This window comes from Heterodontus francisci, chromosome 13, assembly GCF_036365525.1.
Source record: "Heterodontus francisci isolate sHetFra1 chromosome 13, sHetFra1.hap1, whole genome shotgun sequence".
Classification (NCBI taxonomy): Eukaryota; Metazoa; Chordata; class Chondrichthyes; order Heterodontiformes; family Heterodontidae; genus Heterodontus; species Heterodontus francisci.
Window position 1 is genome coordinate 48,232,187 of NC_090383.1, and position 20,913 is coordinate 48,253,099.

The 20,913-nt window shown below is 41.0% G+C and overlaps 1 protein-coding gene across 14 annotated transcripts in view; it reads right to left on the reverse strand.

Annotated features, from left to right (window-relative positions):
- Positions 1–669: 669 nt before the first annotated feature.
- The window catches only part of arid1b (AT-rich interactive domain 1B), a 696,888-nt gene continuing 676,644 nt past the window's right edge, over positions 670–20,913 (reverse strand). For all 14 annotated transcript variants that reach the window (XM_068044792.1, XM_068044797.1, XM_068044789.1 and 11 more), the window contains 4 exons: positions 20,530–20,626; positions 17,475–18,258; positions 8,105–8,235; positions 670–3,658 (listed from right to left, as the gene is read on the reverse strand). In XM_068044792.1, the coding sequence (XP_067900893.1) occupies positions 1,886–3,658; positions 8,105–8,235; positions 17,475–18,258; positions 20,530–20,626 (2,785 nt within the window). In that variant the 3' untranslated portion in view covers positions 670–1,885. The remainder of the gene's footprint in view (positions 3,659–8,104; positions 8,236–17,474; positions 18,259–20,529; positions 20,627–20,913) is intronic.

The window sequence follows — 20,913 nt, forward strand, 5'->3', positions numbered from 1 at the left end:
TAATTCAGATTTAATTATAGTCAGGATTGGCTAGTACAAATGAATCCTGACATTCCCTAACCATTAGTGAACCAAACCCTCATACCACTGCAATGTTAGGATGTTTTACACACTATTATGACGGTGCTGAACAGCCCAATGTCCCATTACCTGGTAATACCTTCCAACCAGCTGAATGATCAATATGTTATTTTGTCATATGCACAGGCTTGTGACGTATGCACTCACACACATCTCAGCAGAAAAATGAGGCATTTCAATGTAAAACTCGATGCAAGTCACTGCAAATTAAAAACTTCCATAAATAATTCAAAACTGTACATCAGGTACAACGAACAGTTGGAAGAAAGGCTGCATCACAGCTCAGACAATATCAGGTCAGATGAACAGGTCTATTGAGTTACTGTATATCTCCTTTTAGGTCTTTCATGACTACATTTAACATTTGTATTTTAAAGTAAGCATATTCCTGCTTCTGGGACCTGTGATTCTTCAGGGGCTGCAGGAAGTTGAGAGTGATGGCAGAAAATAAGTATCTGGCCTACGCAACTAATCTTCTCTGCAGTACGGTTACATTTTCCCACCATAAGATTTGATTCCAAGCAATGCTGACGGAACCTTTCAAAGCACTTGCATCATTTAAAAAAAATATTCAAGAACAATCATCACAGCACTTAACAAGATTTAATGTACATTTATTCTTAACATGTGGAACATATAGTATAAAGATTTTATACTGAATAAATGATATTCATTAAGCCAGAGGAAAAGGAGGAATTTACATCAAGTTTTTAACTACATTATCTGAAATACAAATATGCTGATTCGCACTGAAAAATTTCTGAAATTGTGTTTCTTCATTTTTTTTAAATTTCTGATCATTACCTGTACTTAACCTTTTCCACACCTTGATTATGAAGCAAAATGTGATCAGCTGCTCTCCTTGAAATAGAGCATGACTTTATACATACAGAAACTTGTACATCACCCTCATAGGAGATATGGCCAAAAATATATAATAAAAAAAATAATTAAAATCTACCACTTTCTTTAAACCTTACCACATCATGGAGAAAGAAAAACTGTAAACCTCATTCTAAAAGAAACAAAAAAAACCAAACACAACAGAAATAGTTTTGAGGGTATGTGCAATGTACAACTTCTATATACATTACAGCCCTTTGGCCGTAGGGAAAAAATATCAAAAGATGAACTGAGTGAACTAAGAGACGTCTGAGGACTGTCATACTGTGGAAGGTCAAGGAAGGTATGAATATGACAGTATTGTGAGGAAGCAATTTGGGCTTATTTTCACTTTCCCTCCCCCCCAACCCAGATCAACAGTTTATTTGCTGCTAGACTAATGCATTTTAATTTCTTCTGTGTTTTACAGTGGACTATGCACACCTGTTTTGATCCCCTACACCTAGATCACTAAGTTCTATTGCACAGCGCTTTCTGTGGTGTGTACATATTTCAAAATTATTCTGGTGCTTTTTTTTCCTTTTTTCTTTTTTTAAAGTGGTAAAGAATATTTAATTGTACAATGTTTGCCACATTTCAAAATTCACTTTTTTTCGCTTCCAAAAATATCATACAAACATGAAAGAAACACCCAAAGGGAATCTAGGGATAAAGATAACCCCGACTGTACTAGACAGCAACTTTGGTTAAAAAAATGTTTTAAAAAGTACTTACACATAGACAGCAAATATTTATTTCCATCTTATATTTGACCAAATTGACGACCTTTTTAAAGCCCAATTTCTTTAGTAAATGGGGCGGAGGAGCAAAGATTATTTTTGTTGTTGGATAAATAACAGAAACAGCCAATCAAATGCAACTCCTTTGTCTCCACTCACACATGCTTGGCTTCCCACTTCTGTCATAACTGACCAATCATGAACAGTGTATCACAAATGACAGATGCAACCATAGAGTTCAGAACAGATGATATAGAAATATCTAGCAAGCGACCCTCATATAAAACAAATTCCGAGCGGTTCTCTTCTATTCTAGCCATGGCAAGCAAAGCCTTGGCTGCCCGACACATCATGTGCACACTGGTTGGCTCAATGGGCGGAGGCTGCATGTGCATTAAATTAGGTTGACTGTGCTGAAGTTGGGCCACAGTGAGGCCGTCCTCAAGGAAGCTGATCAGGTTACTGATACTTCCTTTTTGCACAGCAATAGCTCTAGCCACCAACGTGTCCCCCTGGGCAAAGTTTGACAACAGAGCAACGGACATTTCTCGGCAGACTGAAATTCTCCGGTCTCCCACGTACCTAACCAAAGTAGCATATAGTTTCTCCTGACGGCTGAAAGGGGGAGTTGCCAGGATAAGATCCACATTATTGTCCTGAATGCTGAGTTTACATAAGGTCTCCAACACAAGTCTCTGCGGTGACAAGACTGAATTAAGTCCCACTGTTGGGAAAGGATCCTGGGCTTCTGCTGAAGGGCATACCATCCAGTGTAGCAAGCCATCCAAAATTGGCAAACAAATGCTTTCTGGGTATACAGACAGGTCCAGCTGCCCAGAAATGTTGGATAATGTAACTAAGGTGTTCTCCCGTAAAACTTCAAGGCAATCCCACCACCATTCGTCTTTGTTGCAGGCTACCCCTTCATCCTCTTCTTCCTCTTTCTCATATGTTCGCGGTGTTCGCTTTCTTTCTGGATGCTGATGACGGAGCAAAATCAGCTTCCCCAAAATGAGTATTAGGCCTGAGTGCTTTGACATTTCAGCATCATTTCCAGGCACAAAAGACAAGCTACGAACTATATTTGACACACAAATACAACGCTTTGCCAAAGAGTCCCGCCAATCAGAGAATGTGCATAATGGAGTCTCATCACGGCTGCAAGGCTCATCCTCCAATAACTTTATATTCCAGTGTGCTTTTGCTTTGTGGATACCAAACAGAAACTTACTGCTGTCTGTCTCAGAAGCTAAACCACTGGAATGGCCTTCTGGCAGGGCTCCTGGCCGAGCTGACAATACGTCATCTATCGTTGCTGTGATACTCTTTTCAGGATGCTCTTCTGTATTGATGTTTTCGTGTTCTTTTGTTTTTTTCTCTTTACTTGGGCCACTTAAACACTCCATCACCCTCTTGCACGATAGCATTTCCATTTTGCTCTCAAAATGGGTCTGAATGTGCTCTGTTGTGTCACCTCCACCAATTTTCCAATGGAGCAATCCACTGTCGAATTCCTGAACTCGGCCAAGTTTATTTGTACGATCAACTACATAAAGATCCTTTTTCTTCACAATCTTCAATGGCAGCCTGTCAAATTTACTGGCTTGTTTTGGCTTTTCATCACCAACTTGTGAATCATTTGCTGCAAAGTTGACTCGGCTGTCTTCACTTCCTGAATGGCCATCCTCCTCTTGGTCATTGTCATCACCGTCATAGTCACAGTCATCATCATCATCATCATTGTCACCATCATTGTCATCATCAATTTCTTTTTCTTCAGCTTCCTCCTTCCGAATATCATCCTCGGTACGGTTAATATCATCTTTTTTAAATGCATTGGGATCGAGGAGAGCCTTCTGACCTGGATCGCCAACCTCATACTCTTTTAAAATTCCAAATATTTCTATTAAGCATCTTCTGAAATATTCTACCAGAAGCTCCAGGAAACCAGACAACTGTAAGAGAAACAGAAATAAAGAGACTTCAGAGTTCCAAGCATAATCTCTTCAGTTACTTAATTTAGTTATCAGCAACAGTTCATTTTCAAGTATAGGCTTTCAAATAAGCCTATGTGATCGGCAATAGGATCCTAGAGTGTTCATGAGGTCATTAGGTTTCTGTCAAGGTTATCTAGATACACTGGGCCAGGTATTACATGTGCAGTGTATACAGTGTTTTGATTATTCTATATATTTTTCTATCTTTCTATGCATTTTGACTTTAGTAGCATGTTATTTTATTGCTGCATTTATAGTAATAAAAAGAGTTCTGCAATTAGAGTATTTTTTGGGTAGTTGACACAGTCTTTCAGAAATTAGAACATGAGTATGTCAAAATTTACACGGGTTCTCCATACACAAAATTGTGAAAACCACTGCAGCAGAATTAAAACAAAAGATGACTCAGAAGAATACACATATAATGACTTTATGCCTGCAGCATACAGAACTTACGTTTAAAAAATATCAACTTGAAATAAAATTATTAGCTTTTCATAGAACAACAAAAATCATTTCACAAAAGTTTGCAAAGTTCACCTCTGAAGAACGATTCATGAAGCTATGGGCTGGATTTTAAGAGCCCGTCGCCAATCTCGGCGGTGAGCTCATAAAATGGCAGCCCGTGCCGAAGAGGCACACACCCAAGAGCCACCGCAATATCCCGCACAGCGGCTCATTTAAATAGCTGGGGCGGTTCATCCCCCACAATCACGTGGTGGGGGGGGCGGGCCCTCCAGCAATGGCATCAGCTGCCTGCGCGCAGGTGCCTTTTTTAAAGGGCAGCCAGCCCTGCCAGCTCATTTACATTTTTAAGCAAGTATGCCCCCAAAAAATATACAATAAATTTCTAACGCCCCTTTCCTACCCCCCAATAACATTTACATTAATTATTTTCCCTTCCCCCAAGACACTTACCTTTTAAATGTAACCATCCCCCCAAGACTGCACAAAGTTTAGAGTTCACCCATTCCCACCATCCCCTCCACCCTTTATGTTTATTTGACCCTGTCTCCTGCCCACCCCACAGAAAATATTAACTTCTCCCCCCCTCCCCACCAGTGTCATGCTGCCTTTCCCGCGGGAAGGCGCAGGAGTGCCAGCCGCCGAAGATTGAGGTGGGCCCGGAAGATTAAAGGTAAGTCCATTTAAATGTATTCATGTTATTAACTTAAATATTTAAATTCAGGTTCCATCACCCTACGGCGGGGAGGCCGCCACGGAGACTCGCTGCCACTGAGGGATCAGTCCGGGCCCTCCTGGCGTCGAGGTCTGTGGCGGGCCTCTTCTGGACCCATCTTCAGCTCCCACTCTCCCCCACCCCGCCATGGATCATACTGTCGGAGGGGGGGGGGGGGGGGGGGGGCGGGGTGGAGAGACATCAAGATCCAGCCCTATGAGTTGATATAAAAGAAGTAAAACACAAGATACACTAACAGATTTTGGAACACTTCAGGTCAAGAATACATTGTATCCTCTTGCCACAATTACCTTGAACTAAAAGGTTTGAGGGGCTTGTTAATAATAATTAGAAAAGCCACTTTGGAAATATTCATTGACCCGTAAAGGTCAGTTCAGTAGTTCAGCCCATTAATGGCTGTTTGTACTTTTATTTACATGCCTGTAAATACACAATCTCTGAAAGTGACTGCATTCCCTTTTACTTTAATAGTTCATGCCCTCTAAAATTGTGATAAAAACATAAAATGCTGGAAATGCAAACCAGGTCACTCAGCACCTAAAAAAATGAGAAAGTGAGGTTGTCATTCCAGCTGGGATCCATAAGCGGAACCTTTTTCAATTTCCAACATGTGCACTTTTTTTCCTTTATCTGTGTTATAAAACTGTTCATGTACCCGACAGTGTTTGTCACCTTGAAGGACAACCAAAAGAGTATCTTCCCTCATGGACATTGCTGACTCCAGGAGTAAACCAGACCAAGTAGGTCTGGAGATGACATGAGTGAAGAAAAATATTTTAAATAATGCCAAGTAGTATTAAATGGGGTTATAATGCAATACTTTCAATACAATTATTTAATTCATTACTGACAGGATCAACTGAGTATAACTGGTTCATTAAACTATAAAACTCAAGCCACTTGAAAAAAACACGGGTTAATAAATGTCAGCATGATACGTTAAAGACAAATTGAGTCTGACAAACTTGATTGACCAAATAAGAGAGGGTTGATGAAGGTAGTGCAATTGATGTTATGTATATGGACTTTCAAAAGGCATTTGATAAAGTGCCACATAACAGCAAAATGGGATTAAAGGGGCAGTGACAGTTTGGACATGAAATTGGAGAAGGGACAAAAAGCAGAGAGCCGTGGTGAATGGTTGTTTTTTGGTTTGGAGGGAAGTTTATAGTGGTATTACCCAGGGGTCAGTATTGGGAACGCTGCTGTCTTTGATATATATATACTAATGACCTGGACTGGGTGTAAAGAGCATAATTTTAAAGTTTGCCAATGACACGAAACTCAGAAATGTAGTAAATAGTGAGGAGGATCCTAGAAAACATCAAGACGACATAAGAAAGACCACTGAAACGGACTGGCACATGGTAGATGCATTTTAATTCACAGAAGCATGAAGTGATGCATTTTGGAAGGAAGATTTCGGAAAGGCACTATAAACTAAATGGTACAATATTAAAGGGGATGCAGGAACAGAAAGACCAAGGTATTTATGTACATATGTTTTATGTGCAGAAATGGTTAAAGGTGGTAGGACAACTTGAGAAGGCTGTTAAAAAACATGTGGGATCTGTGACTTTATAAGTAGACAAGAGCACAAAAGTCATCAAGTTATGCTAAACCTTTATAAATCATTGGTTTGGCCTCAGCCGGAGTGGTGTGTCCAATTCTGGGCGCTACACTTTAGGAACAATGTTTAAGGCCTTGGAGAGGGTACAGAGGACATCTACTCGAATGGGACATAGGATGAGGGACCTCAGTTAAGTGGAGAGACTAGATTAGCTGGAACTGTTCTCCTTACAGCAGAGAAGGTTAAGGGGAAATTTAATAGAGGTGTTCAAAATTATGATAGAGTAAATTGGGGAGAAACAGTGTCCACTGGCAGGAGGGTCAGTAACCAGAGGTAGCAGATATAAGGCAGAGAGATGAATTTTTATTATGCAGTGAGCTGCTATGATCTAGAATGAACTGCTGGAAAGGATGGTGCAAAGAGATTCAACAGTAGTATATATACTTACACAGAATCTACAACACAGAAACAGGCCATTGCACCCAACAGGTCTATGCCAGTGTTTATGCTCCACACAAGCCTCCTCCTACCACTCTTCATCTAATCCTAACTGCATATCTTTCTATTTCGTTCTCGTCACGTCTTTATCTAGTTTCCCCTAAATGCATCAATGCTATTCACCTCAACTACTTCTCTAACTACCCTCTGGGTAAAAAAAGTTTCTCTTGAATTCCTTATTGGATTTATTGGTGACTACCTTATATTTATGGCCTATAGTTTTGGTCACCCTCACAGGTGGAAAAATTTTCTCTAGTCAAACCCCTTCATAATTTTCAAGACCACCATAGGTCACCCCTAACCTCTTTTCTAGAGAAAAGAGCCACAGCCTGTTCAGCCTCTCCTGATAAACATATCCACTCAGTTCTGGTATCATGCTTGTGAATCGTTTTTGTACATTCTCTAATGCCTCTACATCCTTGAAGGGAAAGAATTTACAGGGGCCAGGGGGAATGAATAAAAGAGTGGGACTAATTAGATAGCTCTTTCAAAGGCTGGACACAATGGGCTGAATGGTCTCCCCGTGTGCTGTATGATTCTATGATTCAAACTGTGTTTCCCTTCAGTATTTATGCCCATTACATAACTAATTAACTGAATCCCAAAATACTATTAAGTGCTTAAGGTCAAATGTGCATAGACTATTGTACCACACCCTACCAGATAGCTTTAAATTTACAGTTGCCCATTTTCTCAATAATTAATTAATTGACACAGCCTTAATGTTACAGCACTTCCATTAGTAAGACTTCAAAACCCATGGCTGCACATTGCTTCACATTTATTACTGCATTGTGTTGTTTCATCTTGTTCCCTAACTAGTTTGACCACAGCATCTTAACAGGAGAATGAAGAATACTACCATCTGACTGCATCAGATGGAAGCTGTACAGTGGTATCATCACTGCAAAACCCAATTAGCTAGTCTGATTTCTCCTTCAGCAGAAAATTAAAATGGTTACAGAATACAGAACATGAAAGTTTACATAAAGAGATAAAGATGCAGCTGGACAGGAAAATAACTCAATAGCCACTAACACTAAAGATCAGACTTCAATTGAAACAGGCAGTCTCAAATCACAGGATCTCTAAAATTATATATTACAACGTCTTAATTACAGGGAAAATCACTTACCTGGGAGAGGTTGAATGTGGCTACAGTGCTATCATCATAAAGTAAGATGTTGATGGTGTCCAGAGCCCAAGTGCTTTCAGCCAACAGACCAGATTTGAGGGACATCATTACTCTCCATGCCTCTGGGGCTCCTGAAAAAAACATTAACAGCAGATCAAGAATCAGATCAAGATTCATTCATTAGTAAGACCTGTACTTGGAATTTCTCAATGAATCAAATTAACATTAATTGTTGGTATATCTGTATTTTAAATAATGTAAGAACTGACATATGGCTGTCAACATCAGGGAAATGTTTAGAGTGAGATTCATGTTTATCAAGAGTGATGTAAACCCATGAAGTATTGATAATATATTAATGACCTGGAATTGCCTATTCAGGGCATAATTTCAAAGACTGCAGATGCCATGGAACTCGGAAATGTAGTAAACGGCTGAGGAGGATCGTAACAAACTTCAGGAGGACAGATAGATTGGTAAAATGTGCAGACACACAGATGAAATTTAATGAGTAGTCTGAAGTAATTCATTTTGAAGAATGAGGAGAGGCAATGTAAACTAGATGGTGCTATTTCCAAGGGAGTGCTGGAACAGAGACACCTGGGGGTATACATACAAAAGTCTTTGAAGGTGGCAGGACAAGTTGAGAAGGCTGTTAGCAATACAGGAACAAGAATAGGTCATTTAGCCCCTCGAGTCTGTTCCATCAGTCAATGAGATCATGGCTGATCTGTGACACAACTCCATATCTTTGCCCCAGATCCCTTAATATCTTTTGTTAACAAAAATCTATCAGCCTCAATTTTAAATTAAACAATTGATCTAGCATCAATTGGCATTTGTGGAAGAGTTTCAAACTTCTACCTTTGCAGGAAAAAATGTTTTCTAATTTCACTCCTGAAAGGTCTGGCTTTAACTTTTAGGCAATGCCCTCAGTCCTAGAATCCCCAACCAGTGGAAATGGTTTGTCCATATCTGTTTTCCTTAATATCTTGAAAGGTGATCAAATCACCCCCTAATCTTCTAAATTCAACAGAATATTACCCCAGTTTGTTTAACCTCTCCTCATAGCTTAACTCTTGGAGTCCAGGTATCATGCTAGTAAGTTTATGCTACACTCTCTCCAAGGCCAATATATCCTTCCTAAGATCTGGTGCCCAGAACTGCTCAAAGTCATCCAGATGTGGTCTAACCAGGGCTTTGTATAGTTGAAGCATAACTCTTACCCCTCTTGTATTCTAGTTCTCTAATCATAAAGGCCAACATTCCATTAACCCTTTTATTTATTTATTTAGACATACAGCACTGATTAGTTTCTGTACCTGCTCATGACATTTTAACAATCTATGTATCTGGACCCCACAAGTCTCTTTGGACCTTCACAGTTTCTAGCTTTTTATCAGTTAGAAAGCACCTTGTTCTATACTTTTTAGGTCCAAAGTGGATGGCTTTAATTTTGCCTACTTTGAAGTCTACTTGCCACAATTTTGCCCATTCACTTTATCTACCAATATCTCTTTGAAATTTTATGCTTTCACCTGCACTGCTTACAATGCCACCTATCTTTGTGTCATTGGCAAATTTGGATATGTGGTATTCTATCCCATCATCAAAGTCATTAATAAATAGAATGAATAGTTGAGGCCCCAACACTGATCCTCATGGGGCACCACAGCAAGATCTCGTCAATTAGAGTGCCTGCCCATTATCCCTAATCTCTTGTCTCTTGCCGCTCAGCCAATTTCTTAATCAGGTCAATTATTTGCCTTCAATTACAGTAGCTTCAACTTTAGCTGTTAAAAAAGCATATGGGATCCTTGGCTTTATAGAGTCATATAAGAGCAATAATATTAAGTTAAACCTTTATAAAACACTGGTTAGGCGCAAGCTGGAGTTTTCTGTCCAATTCTGGGCATCACACTTTCGGAAGGATGTCAACACTTTAGAGAGGGTGCAAAGGAGATTTACTAAAATGATACCAGAGATGAAAGGCATCAGTTACATGGAATGGATAGAGAAACTGGGGTTGTTCTGCATAGAGCAGAAATGATTAAAGGAAGATTTGATAGAAATGTTCAAAATCATGAAGAGTTCTGATAGAATAAATGAGAAAATGTTTCCAGTGGCAGAAGTGTCTGTAACCAGAGGACACAGATTTAAGGGAATTGGCCAAAAAACCAGGGGAGACATGAGTGGGTGAATTTTATCCTGGCGGCAGGGGTCTCGGCATCCAAGACAAGCGAAGCCGGGATCCCCGCGTCGCCTCTTCTCCGGAAGGCCCGCCGAATCTAGTGCCAATCAGGTACTTACATTGACAGCGACGGGCCTTCCACAGGATCAAGGACCCTGTCGCTGGAAGTCCCACCCTTGGAGAACTGACGGCCAATCAGAGGCTGGCAATTGCAGTGCCACTGTGGAGGCAGTGGCTGCTGCAGGAGCAGCACCTACTGAAGGCCAAAGAGCATCACTGAAACCAGGCCTCAGATAGGTCGGGGGGGGGGTCTCGGGGGGCGAAAGGAGGGTCGGCAGCAAGGGCAGGGGGATGGCTCTCAGCAGGCCCCACCCTTCCCGATACCGGATCCCTCGTTCAGGCACCGTGCCTTTAAACGAGGACACTGCCACCCCACCCCTCCCCGGGAGCCGGGAAGCGGCCCGCATGGTTCTCTGTGCCATGCTTCCCGTGCGGTGACAGGGCAGCCCGCTGCATGGTTAATTGCGGCTGCAGCGGGAAAAGGCCCTTAAAATGGGGGTTATTGCCTAGTTAAGGCCCTCAACTGGCAGCGTGGCAGGAAGGCTATTCATAGGTCTTTTGGTGGAGGCGGAATGGTGGCGGGAACCCCTCCCCTCCACCATCCCATCTGATTTTATGTTCTCCCCGCCTCCAAAACTGCTGCAGGGAAGAGCATAAAGTTCCCCCCGAGGAAGCTATTTTTTACATAGCAAGTTATGATGATCTGGAATGCACTGCCTGAAAGGGCAATGGAAGAAGATTCAATAGTAATTTTCAAAGGGGAGTTGGATAAATACTTGAAAAGCAAAAATTTAGGGGGCTATGGGGAAAGACCAGGGGAATGGAACAAATTGGGCAGTGCTTTTAAAAAGGCACAATGGGCCAAATAACCTCCTCCCAAGCTGTATCGTTTTATGATTCTACGGTTTTTTTTTAAAAACAGAGGGACAAACATCAGATGCATCACTTTATTTAAAGCAAAGGGAACTTATCCGTTCTCAGAAAAGGATCAGGTCAAAAGTTAGTTTTCTTTTAAATCGGCCACAAGAAGATTATATTTTTTTAACAGGTGGAATGAGGCTTTTGGTGTTTTGCGCTTTCATCATAGTAGAGAGATTATCTAAATTGTAGTAGCTGTGTTGGCACCTTGAGATTTCAGAATCACTTCTGCAGCAGTTGTGCAATATTCTCTTAAACACAGGACGTGAAAAACACTTCATTAAAATTGTCGGGCAAATACCACAGTAGGCGGAACAGAGACAAAAACAAGCATGTGCAACGTTTAAGCTATGATTGATAACTTTGCTTCTGTCTGTAGCTGAAGAATGTGTGAGGGGGCCAGTGACTGCTTTACTGGTCAATATGGGCAGCGCAGTGGTTAGCACCGCAGCCTCACAGTTCCAGCGACCCGGGTTCAATTCTGGGTACTGCCTGTGTGGAGTTTGCAAGTTCTCCCTGTGTCTGCGTGGGTTTCCTCCGGGTGCTCCGGTTTCGTCCCACATGCCAAAGACTTGCAGGTTGATAGGTTAATTGGCCATTATAAATTGCCCCTAGTATAGGTAGGTGGTAAAGAAATATAGGGACAGGTGGGGATGTGGTAGGGATATGGGATTAGTGTAGGATTAGTATAAATGGGTGGTTGATGGTCGGCACAGACTCGGTGGGCCGAAGGGCCTGTTTCAGTGCTGTATCTCTAAACTAAACTAAACACAAAGACAGCGCGTGGCCAGGAAACATAGCTACCTCTTGTTGGCAAAACTGCCTCTGGAAGCACCTGTAGAGACATAATCTCAATGAATGGCAGACCAGGCGTGAGAGACTGAATGGTCTACTCTACCAAGAGCAGGAGGAAATGGAATTCTCTCCCACAAAAAGCAGTCAGTGCTAGCTCAATTAATCATTTTAAACCGGAGATTGATGGATTTTTGTTAGCAAAGGGTATTACAGGATATGGAACCAAGCTGGGTAAATGGAGTTAGGATACAGATCTGCCATTATCTCACTGAATGGCAGAACAGGTTCAAGGGGCTGAATGGTCTATTCCTGTTCCTATGAAAGGATTGTGTAAGTCAGCTGTCACATTGTTGGCATATATCAGGATCAGATGCCAGTCTGCCCATGGTAACACCCAATCTCAATGTTGGCAATGTCGGGTGTTTATCAGCTGACACAGAGGCTGGGCTACAATATGAACTTTTTTTGCTACTTACGTTACTAGTGCGAGATTGTTTACTGCATTGCCTCTAATGGCAAGAGTGTTTTTGGAGCCAACTCTACAAAATAAATAGGGTAGGAGTTTAGGTGAAACTATTGCACAATATGGAGGGTTTTTAGTTGGACTAAGCATTTAATTAAGCTGCTGGGCTGGGCAATTTAGACAGAGCTGCAGAGAATCAGACTGTAGGCCTAAACAGGCTGTTTTTACAAGGCTTTAGAGCCTGAGGCAAATCAATTTGGCCAATCCTGATAACTATACATACATTTTGTGTATAAAATCTCTGTTATTCACAGAAACAGATACATGGCAAGCTCGCTTAGTCCATGACCATTTAAAATTAAGTTCCATGTCCTGAGACCTGTTAATTAAACAGCTGTGTGAACAGAGTCTTCAAAGCCATGAACAATTGTACCAGTTAACATAAGAAACATTGAAGCCCTTATTGCTAGGATTTGTTTGGGAAATAGTGTTCAAACTTACTCCACACTTGCATGATCTCTTAACCAAGTGCTGCCTTCTTCATTCTGATTTTGTAAAAACACAATCATATGATTATGTTTTTTTTGAGTTGGGATGTGGGATCTTATATACTCAAGGATATAAGATTGTACCTTCATAATGCTGAGTCATTTTAAAACGCATTTTCTGGTAATCTAAGACCAAGGAAAATTGCTCTGAAAGTAAAAGCAGCATCAAAGGAATGAGATTCAGTGATACTGTCCTCCAGGCTCTTACAGTTGGAGGGAAGTAGTGAAATAGCCTCTCATAGGGATAAGGGATCCACAACCAACAAAATATGCAAAGCATAGGAGTAGATAACAGAGTAGTGTCATGCACTCGGGATGAAGTTGAAGGGGGGTTTAACATAAAAATTGCAGGGCAAGCAAGGAATGTTACTGCAAATTCCTCAACTACTTTTTACAGATAGGACAGATAGCAATACGTAAATATCTCTATAAATATCATTATTTTGACAACACATATGAATTGGACGTTTAATGAGAATTCCAAAGAAAACAATGAACAGTAAGGACTAGTTAAAAAGATCTGATATTTTCTTTACATGGAATTAGCTATACTCAGAGCAATACATATACATTCTAGTGATCGAGTGATACGTGGGAAGAAGAGGTGAGCAATGGCCATTAACTACATGAATGAACAAGCTGGAAAGATTCATCAGTAACAAACATGAGCAAAATATCTGTGCCACAATATGCACTGGCAACAGGATAAGCATTAACGTAGTAGTGGTTCAGCAAGTAAGTTTATAGAGACAATACTGCACAATCTACCATGGCAGAGACAATGGGGCAGATTTCACCTCTACTGCTGGACATTGAGCATCATCTGGGTAGACTGCAGAAAGGAAAATTGACTAATGCTCCCCATCCAATTAGTGAAGTCAAAAATCCTATGTGTAGCATGCTTGTATTTATGCACACGGGCATCAGGAGAAGTGGTGCCCACTTAAATACGGGTTCTTTTCCCTAAAAGGAGGCAATGCTCAGCAAAAGTTGGCAGGGAAGCCAGAGAAGATTTGGGGAATGGCAACACTAAAGATGGTGCTTAGCTGATGGGAGCTAATTCAGAGCCATTGAAGCAACGTTATGGTCTGTGCTCTATCAGACCAGTGACATACATGAGGGACTGACCTTTAATAGGGGCACATGTGGAACATGTGGCTCTTCAGGTTGGCATTAGTTGCATGCCATCACATCGCTCCACACCAATGACAGGAAACAAACTTGAAAGCATGCAGCCCCTTAACAATAGTTCTAGCACTGATTGAGGACTCTCTGGACCACTGAAACAGGGAGGTGGGTAGTTAGCACATTCCAAAGAAGCGAGCAATGCCATCTCAAGGGCATGCACCTCCTCTATTCCTTCAGTTAGTGGTTCACTTTTTCACAACTTGCAGAATTACATCCATGTTCACAGAGAAATGGTACAGGACAACAGCACATCTTATTGAATACACTTATACCACACTGAACATTGCACCACATACACTACTGCAATAATGCAGCAGACATTTGTGTTGAAGTCCATTTTATTTTCACTTCAAGGAACAAAGAAAAGCAGTACTCCTTACTCAAAAAGATAGCTAACTTAGTATTTGCCCACAGCAAACTGATGATGCACTGTAAGAAGACTGAACTTTCCAGGTAGCTAGAGCAATACAAATGATGCAAGAGGCATGGGAATGTCTAATGGTTGGACCTCTGATATGCCAATCTTCATTTCCTGCTCCTTGACTCAGGCTTCTATCAATGTAGCATTGTATGCTGTACCCAAGCTTGTGAATATTTACAATTTCCAAAGGTAGATTAGGTCTGAAGAGAAGATGAGAAATACAGAGCAGTGCTGTCTTGAGCAGATTCTTTTCCATATAGCTTTATGTATAATATGGTCTCAATGACTCAAGTGTCAGGTTTTATCAGGCTTTCAAAGAAGACTTAACAAGCTAAACCTTGCAGAACTTGTAGTAATGTGTGTAAAAGGCAGGAGAAGCAATGTATAAGATTATTCACTCAGCATGAATATCAAAAGACACTCAGCACTAACGCTTGATTTGTACAGGTGGAAAATTCTTGCAGGTGGAAAATTCAATCCCCATTTTAAAGTCATACATTCAATCCTTATTTTTATACATTACCACTATAAAGTCTTATATCCACTTTTATAATTGAATTGCTCATATAAACTTGTCATGATGTAATTACACCCTGCTGCCAGTGGCAACACTGGAGCACTCCACTGGCTGCAGGGTGGAATTACAATTTGCACACAGCATGATTCCACCAACAGCAATGAGATACATGACCAGACCATCTGTTTTAGTGAGCTGGTTGAGGGAGGACTCTTCTCTTCTTCAAATAGTGCCATGCGATCTTTTATGCTCGCCCGAGGAGGTAGATGGGCGCTGGTTTAAATGTCTCACCTAAAAGACTGCATCTCTGACAGAATAGCATTCCCTTAGTACTGAATTGAAGTGTGACCCTGGATTATGTGTTCAAATCTCTGGAATGGGACTTGACCCACAATCTTCAGACTTAAGAGGCGAGAGTCCTATTGCTATAAAATGTGGACAGAGAAATGTATAATGAAAAAAAGCTGACAAAAAGCGTGCACAGTATCAAGATGTTAAATACACTGATATAAAAGATATAGCGAGAGTTCATACTGAGAGAAATCTCTTAGTCAAATTTAAATGATTAACTGATGTTAACAGGGATCCAATTCTAAAGTTTCTCCCATAGAGTAAATATTTCTAGACTCTTCCTGATACCACCTCATATCAGAGCAGTAAATCCTAGATGTTAGACTTCCAGTCATATACCTGAGGTGTTGGCTTGTGGCAAGAACAAACCTGGCTAAAACCAGAAAACTGCATCAATCACATGAACCACAAGTGGCACTGGTGTATTCTTACTATCTCTCTGCCTTTTTCTGTATTTCTCTTTCTCTCTTCACATCTGTGGAATTTGCAAATTTTTTCTTGTGTTGTCCACAGAAAGAAATCAATAGGCAGTTATGGAGGCAAATGCTCTTGTTCTTATGCCCTCGAGATTTTGTGTCTCATATTCACAGTATGCACCTGAACTTTGCCATTGGAACTTTTATACTGAGACAGATGTGTATTTATATCGTATTTTTATGTCTCAACACCTCAAATCACTGCATGTACAATTAATTACTTTGAAATGCAATGGCTATGATTATGAGGCAGCTGATTTTACTCACAGAAAGTTCCCACAAAGAGTGATAAAATGAATCACCATTTTTTTTGGTGCTGTTGGTTAAAGGAAACATTGGCCAGGACATCAGGAAACATCCTGTTCTTCTCTGAGTAGTGCCATCAGACCTTCAGCAAGGTTAAATGTGGCCTCTGTTTAACATCTCCTTCAAAGGACAGCAGTGGAATGTCAACTGCGATTATGTGCCCAGATCTTGAGCATAGGATATCAAGCCACAACCACCTGATGAAGAGCTAAGTGTGTTACCATCTGATCCGAGCTACCACTACCATGTTGATGCACAGTTCTCTTGCCATTAGTGGGTGGGTCTGTGACAGTACCAACCTGGCGACTGCCGCAAACCCACATTTTCAGGGTCACTCCATTTGCACTTTCTTAAACAGCAAGATCTTTTTGACCAGCTGTGCACCAATGAACATAAGTAGAGATGAGTGGTGCATGAAGGCTGCAGCTCTCCATTTGAGGACTGTTCTCTTATAATACATATATTAAACAGAAAAGTGCCTTTCTAGTGCCAAAGGAAGTGCCTACACCATCTGTGTTAACCAAGTATTTATTTACTTCAGCTGCTTGGGTAGAGGGGAGGGAAGGACCAAAGGATGGAAATTACAAAATGATGCGTTTAAATTATTGCCTCGATTGTTTGGAACAACCAACCCCTAAAATTTTTGAAAATACCATTTCAAAACAAGTATATTTGCAGGAAACGATGTTAACAGTCCAGATTAGAAAACAAGAAAAGGCCATTCAGTTCATCGATGGTCATTTCTGCAGTGTAGCACTATCTGATATTTTGACCCCATTTTTTTTGTTAAAGCCAGTTTTGGGGAACGTTGCTGAAATATTTGACATACGAGTTTAGCAAGTTGGGACAATTTCAGTTGGGGTGAAGCAAATATTTCAGCATACATAGAACCTTACCCTCTGCATAAACAAAAAAAAGCACAACTTTTAGCATTTGACAACATTCATCTCACATCCTGCTTAAAATAAATCCTTTCACATTATATCACTTGTAAATTATCCAAAAGCTCCAGTTTAACAACTATTGTGTTATTTATATTCAACCCATCAAAAGCACGGATAACATATCAGTACCAACATAAGTATAGACTGAACTCAAACTTAATTCAAATGGACAAACTTTTTCAGTTTACCTACCCGTGTCTTTTGAGGTAAGTTTTCGTCTTGCTTTTAAGACTGGTTGTGACGCTTCCACTGAACCAGGAGGGAATGTAATTTCCCGCCTTACTGGGGGTGGGTGTTGTTGTGGAACAGCAACCTGAGAGGCTGGAACTGGAGGGCCAACTTTCTGCATCTTCATGGATGACATGTAAGGTGACTTGTTGGGAGACATTCGGTTTTCTAGAGACCTTTGAAAGGGGGCTGGACTGGGAGCCCTGGAAATGTGATTTGGCATTGAAGGAGTAGTCTGATAGGAGGGCTGAGAAGGTCGTGTGATCGGAGCCATGGAAGCTGAAGACATATATGAAGGCTGACGCTGGTTCACATGAGGAGGCCATTGACTTTCATGGTTCATTCTCTGGTCAGGTAACATCATTTCATCAGTGCGATTCATCCCTGCATATGGCGATGCCTGCGGAGGTGCTCCGGGGCCTTGCCTGCTTGGGTATGGGTAAGGCATATCATTCCGTGATTGCCACATGCCCTGCTGTGGTCCTTCAGTGGAAGATACTTGGATTGGTCCTCCCATTATTTGTGGTGGTATTCCATGTTGCTGCATTGGACCTGGACCTTGCATCCTGTCTCTATTGTATGTCAATGGATACTGGCTTTGCATGGATCTCCTGTCTGGTCCCGAATAAGCATTTCCATATTGGTTGTACATTTCCTGCTGCTGGTTGCCATACTGCATGTTGTACATGTCACTTTCATGGCGCTTTGGTGGTGGACCATACATGCCATCCATGGGCCGTTTATAATTCTGCACATCAAAACAAAAATAATGATGAATACTGGCGTGTATAAGAATCCAATATACTCTTTTTAGAAAGCACAATGATTTTAAAGGGTCACTATTACTTTATTCATTTAAGGAACATTCACTTTCAAATCAATCTATCGCCAGCTAGAAATAAAATCTAAATTATGATCAAGGTGCACATTTAGGAAGAGGGTATTTAATTATGTACCACAGAAATGGGAACCTTATAGCTCAAAGAAAACTAGCTGCTTTGGTCACTGTTTAATTCAACCAGAAGGATGTTTAAGAGTTTAAGAACTCATCAAAGTAAATTTGCACATCTTCAAGACATTCATATCACATTGTCTTGAATAGATTTTTCACTCTTCTCTCTGCCACCAAACTGGTTAAACATATTGTACACGAAACAGAAACCATACAGCAATTATTCTTAATGCCCGTAATCATCCAGTTAATAAATAAAACTAAAATGAAAGGGGAACAAAGTCTACTGGGAGGACTTTTGAATCAAAATACTCCCATTCCCATTATGCATGGAAGAACAATAAGGATAAAAAGATTCACTAGTTTCAGGTTGCGTCTGACCACTGCTATGCTGCTCTGATGACTAATGGGAGTTGCCCACAGTGACTTTGCTGAACTGTAGTAATTTCAAATACAGAACTGTCCAACAAAAAGAAAATATGCTTGCTTTTCTGGATTTAATTGTTTCCATAGCAGTTCCCAAGTGGATATCATGCCCTCATAGTATTCAATGGATCTACTCTGGAGCAGCTATCCATCAGTGACATCATGGAATACAAAAGGAATCAATCCAAAATTATTATTTTTTTTTTTAAAGAGATACAGCACTGAAACAGGCCCTTCGGCCCACCGAGTCTGTGCCGACCAACAACCACCCATTTATACTAACCCTACAGTAATCCCATATTCCCTATCACCTACCGACACTAGGGACAATTTATAATGGCCAATTTACCTATCATCTGCAAGTCTTTGGCGGTGGGAGGAAACCGGAGCACCCGGTGAAAACCCACGCGGTCACAGGGAGAACTTGCAAACTCCACACAGGCAGTACCCAGAACTGAACCCAGGTAGTACCCAGAACTGAACCCAGGTCGCTGGAGCTGTGAGGCTGCGGTGCTAACCACTGCACCACTGTGCCGCCCACAGAGAGAGTAATTAGCGAAGCATATGGGATCTTGGACTTCATAAATAGAGGTATTGAGTTCAAAAGCAGGGAAGGTATGCTGAACCTTCATAAAGTTGTGGTTAGACCACAACTAGAGTACTGCATCCATTTCTGGTCACCACACTTTAGGAAGGATGTGAAGGTCCTTGAGAGAGTGCAGAGATTTACCAGAATGGTTTCAGGGATGAGGGAATTTAGCTACAAGGTTAGTTGGAAGAAGCTGGAGTTGTTCTCCTTGGAGCAAGGGAGGTTAAGGGGAGATCTGACAGAGGTGTACAAGATTATGACAGGTTTAAGTAAGGTAGACAAAGAAAAGCTGTTCCCATTAAGGCATCAAACTTTGGGAAGAATGTGAAGGCTTTAGAAAGGGTGCAGAAAAGATTTGTGAGAATGGTTCTAGGGATGAGAGACTTCAGTTACGGGGATAGATTGATGAAGCTGGGGCTGTTTTCTTTAGAGAAGGTTGAGAGGAGATTTGATAGAGGTGTTCTAAATCATGAGGGGTCTAGACAGAAAAGATAGGGAAAAACTGTTCTCATTGGAGAAGGGTCAAGAATCAGAGCATACCGATTTAAGGTGAACGGCAAAAGAACCAGAGGTGACATGAGGAAAAATGTTTTACGCAGCAAATGTTTAGGATCTGGAATACATTGCCTGAGAGTGTGGTGGAGGCAGATTCAATCATGGCTTTCAAAAGGGAATTGGATAATTATCTGAAGAGAAAAAATTTGCAGGGTTATGGGGAAAAGGCAGGGGCGTAAGACTAGCTGAGTAGTTTTTACATAGAGCCTGGTCGGGACATGTAGGGCCAAATGGCCTCCTTCTGTGCTGTAATGACTCTATAATAACGCTTATAAAAGATCATTCATATTTTAACGATCATTCATTTAGTAGGAATTGTTTTTGTGAAGAGGCAGTTTTTTTACACATGGAAATATTATGCAATTTGATATTTTTTAAAACACAGCAGTTTAAGGTACTAAAAATGGAAATGTAATAATGGCTCACAATCATTTAATTATATTTTAAACATGAGCTTCATGGTTTTATTGTGCTATTTGCAACTGTGACAACTTCACCTGCTGCTGTGGATACATTCCAGCCTGATGGGTTCCATATGCTGTCTGGCCTGAGGGGGGACCTTGGCCTGGGTACTGTTGCCCATAAGGATCGTGCCTGTAACAGAAACGTCTTATTATAGAATTCTGTATCTTCCCAAGATGGGCAAAATGTACTGTTTCTAGTTGATAAAGCAAACTGTGTGGCGTGAAACAGGGCTGTGTTCTCGCACCCACACTTTTTGGGATTTTCTTCTCCCTGCTGCTCTCACATGCATTCAAGTCTTTTGAAGAAGGAATTTTCCTCCACACAAGATCAGGGGGCAGGTTGTTCAACCTTGCCCGTCTAAGAGCAAAGTCCAAAGTACGGAAAGTCCTCATCAGGGAACTCCTCCTTGCTGACGA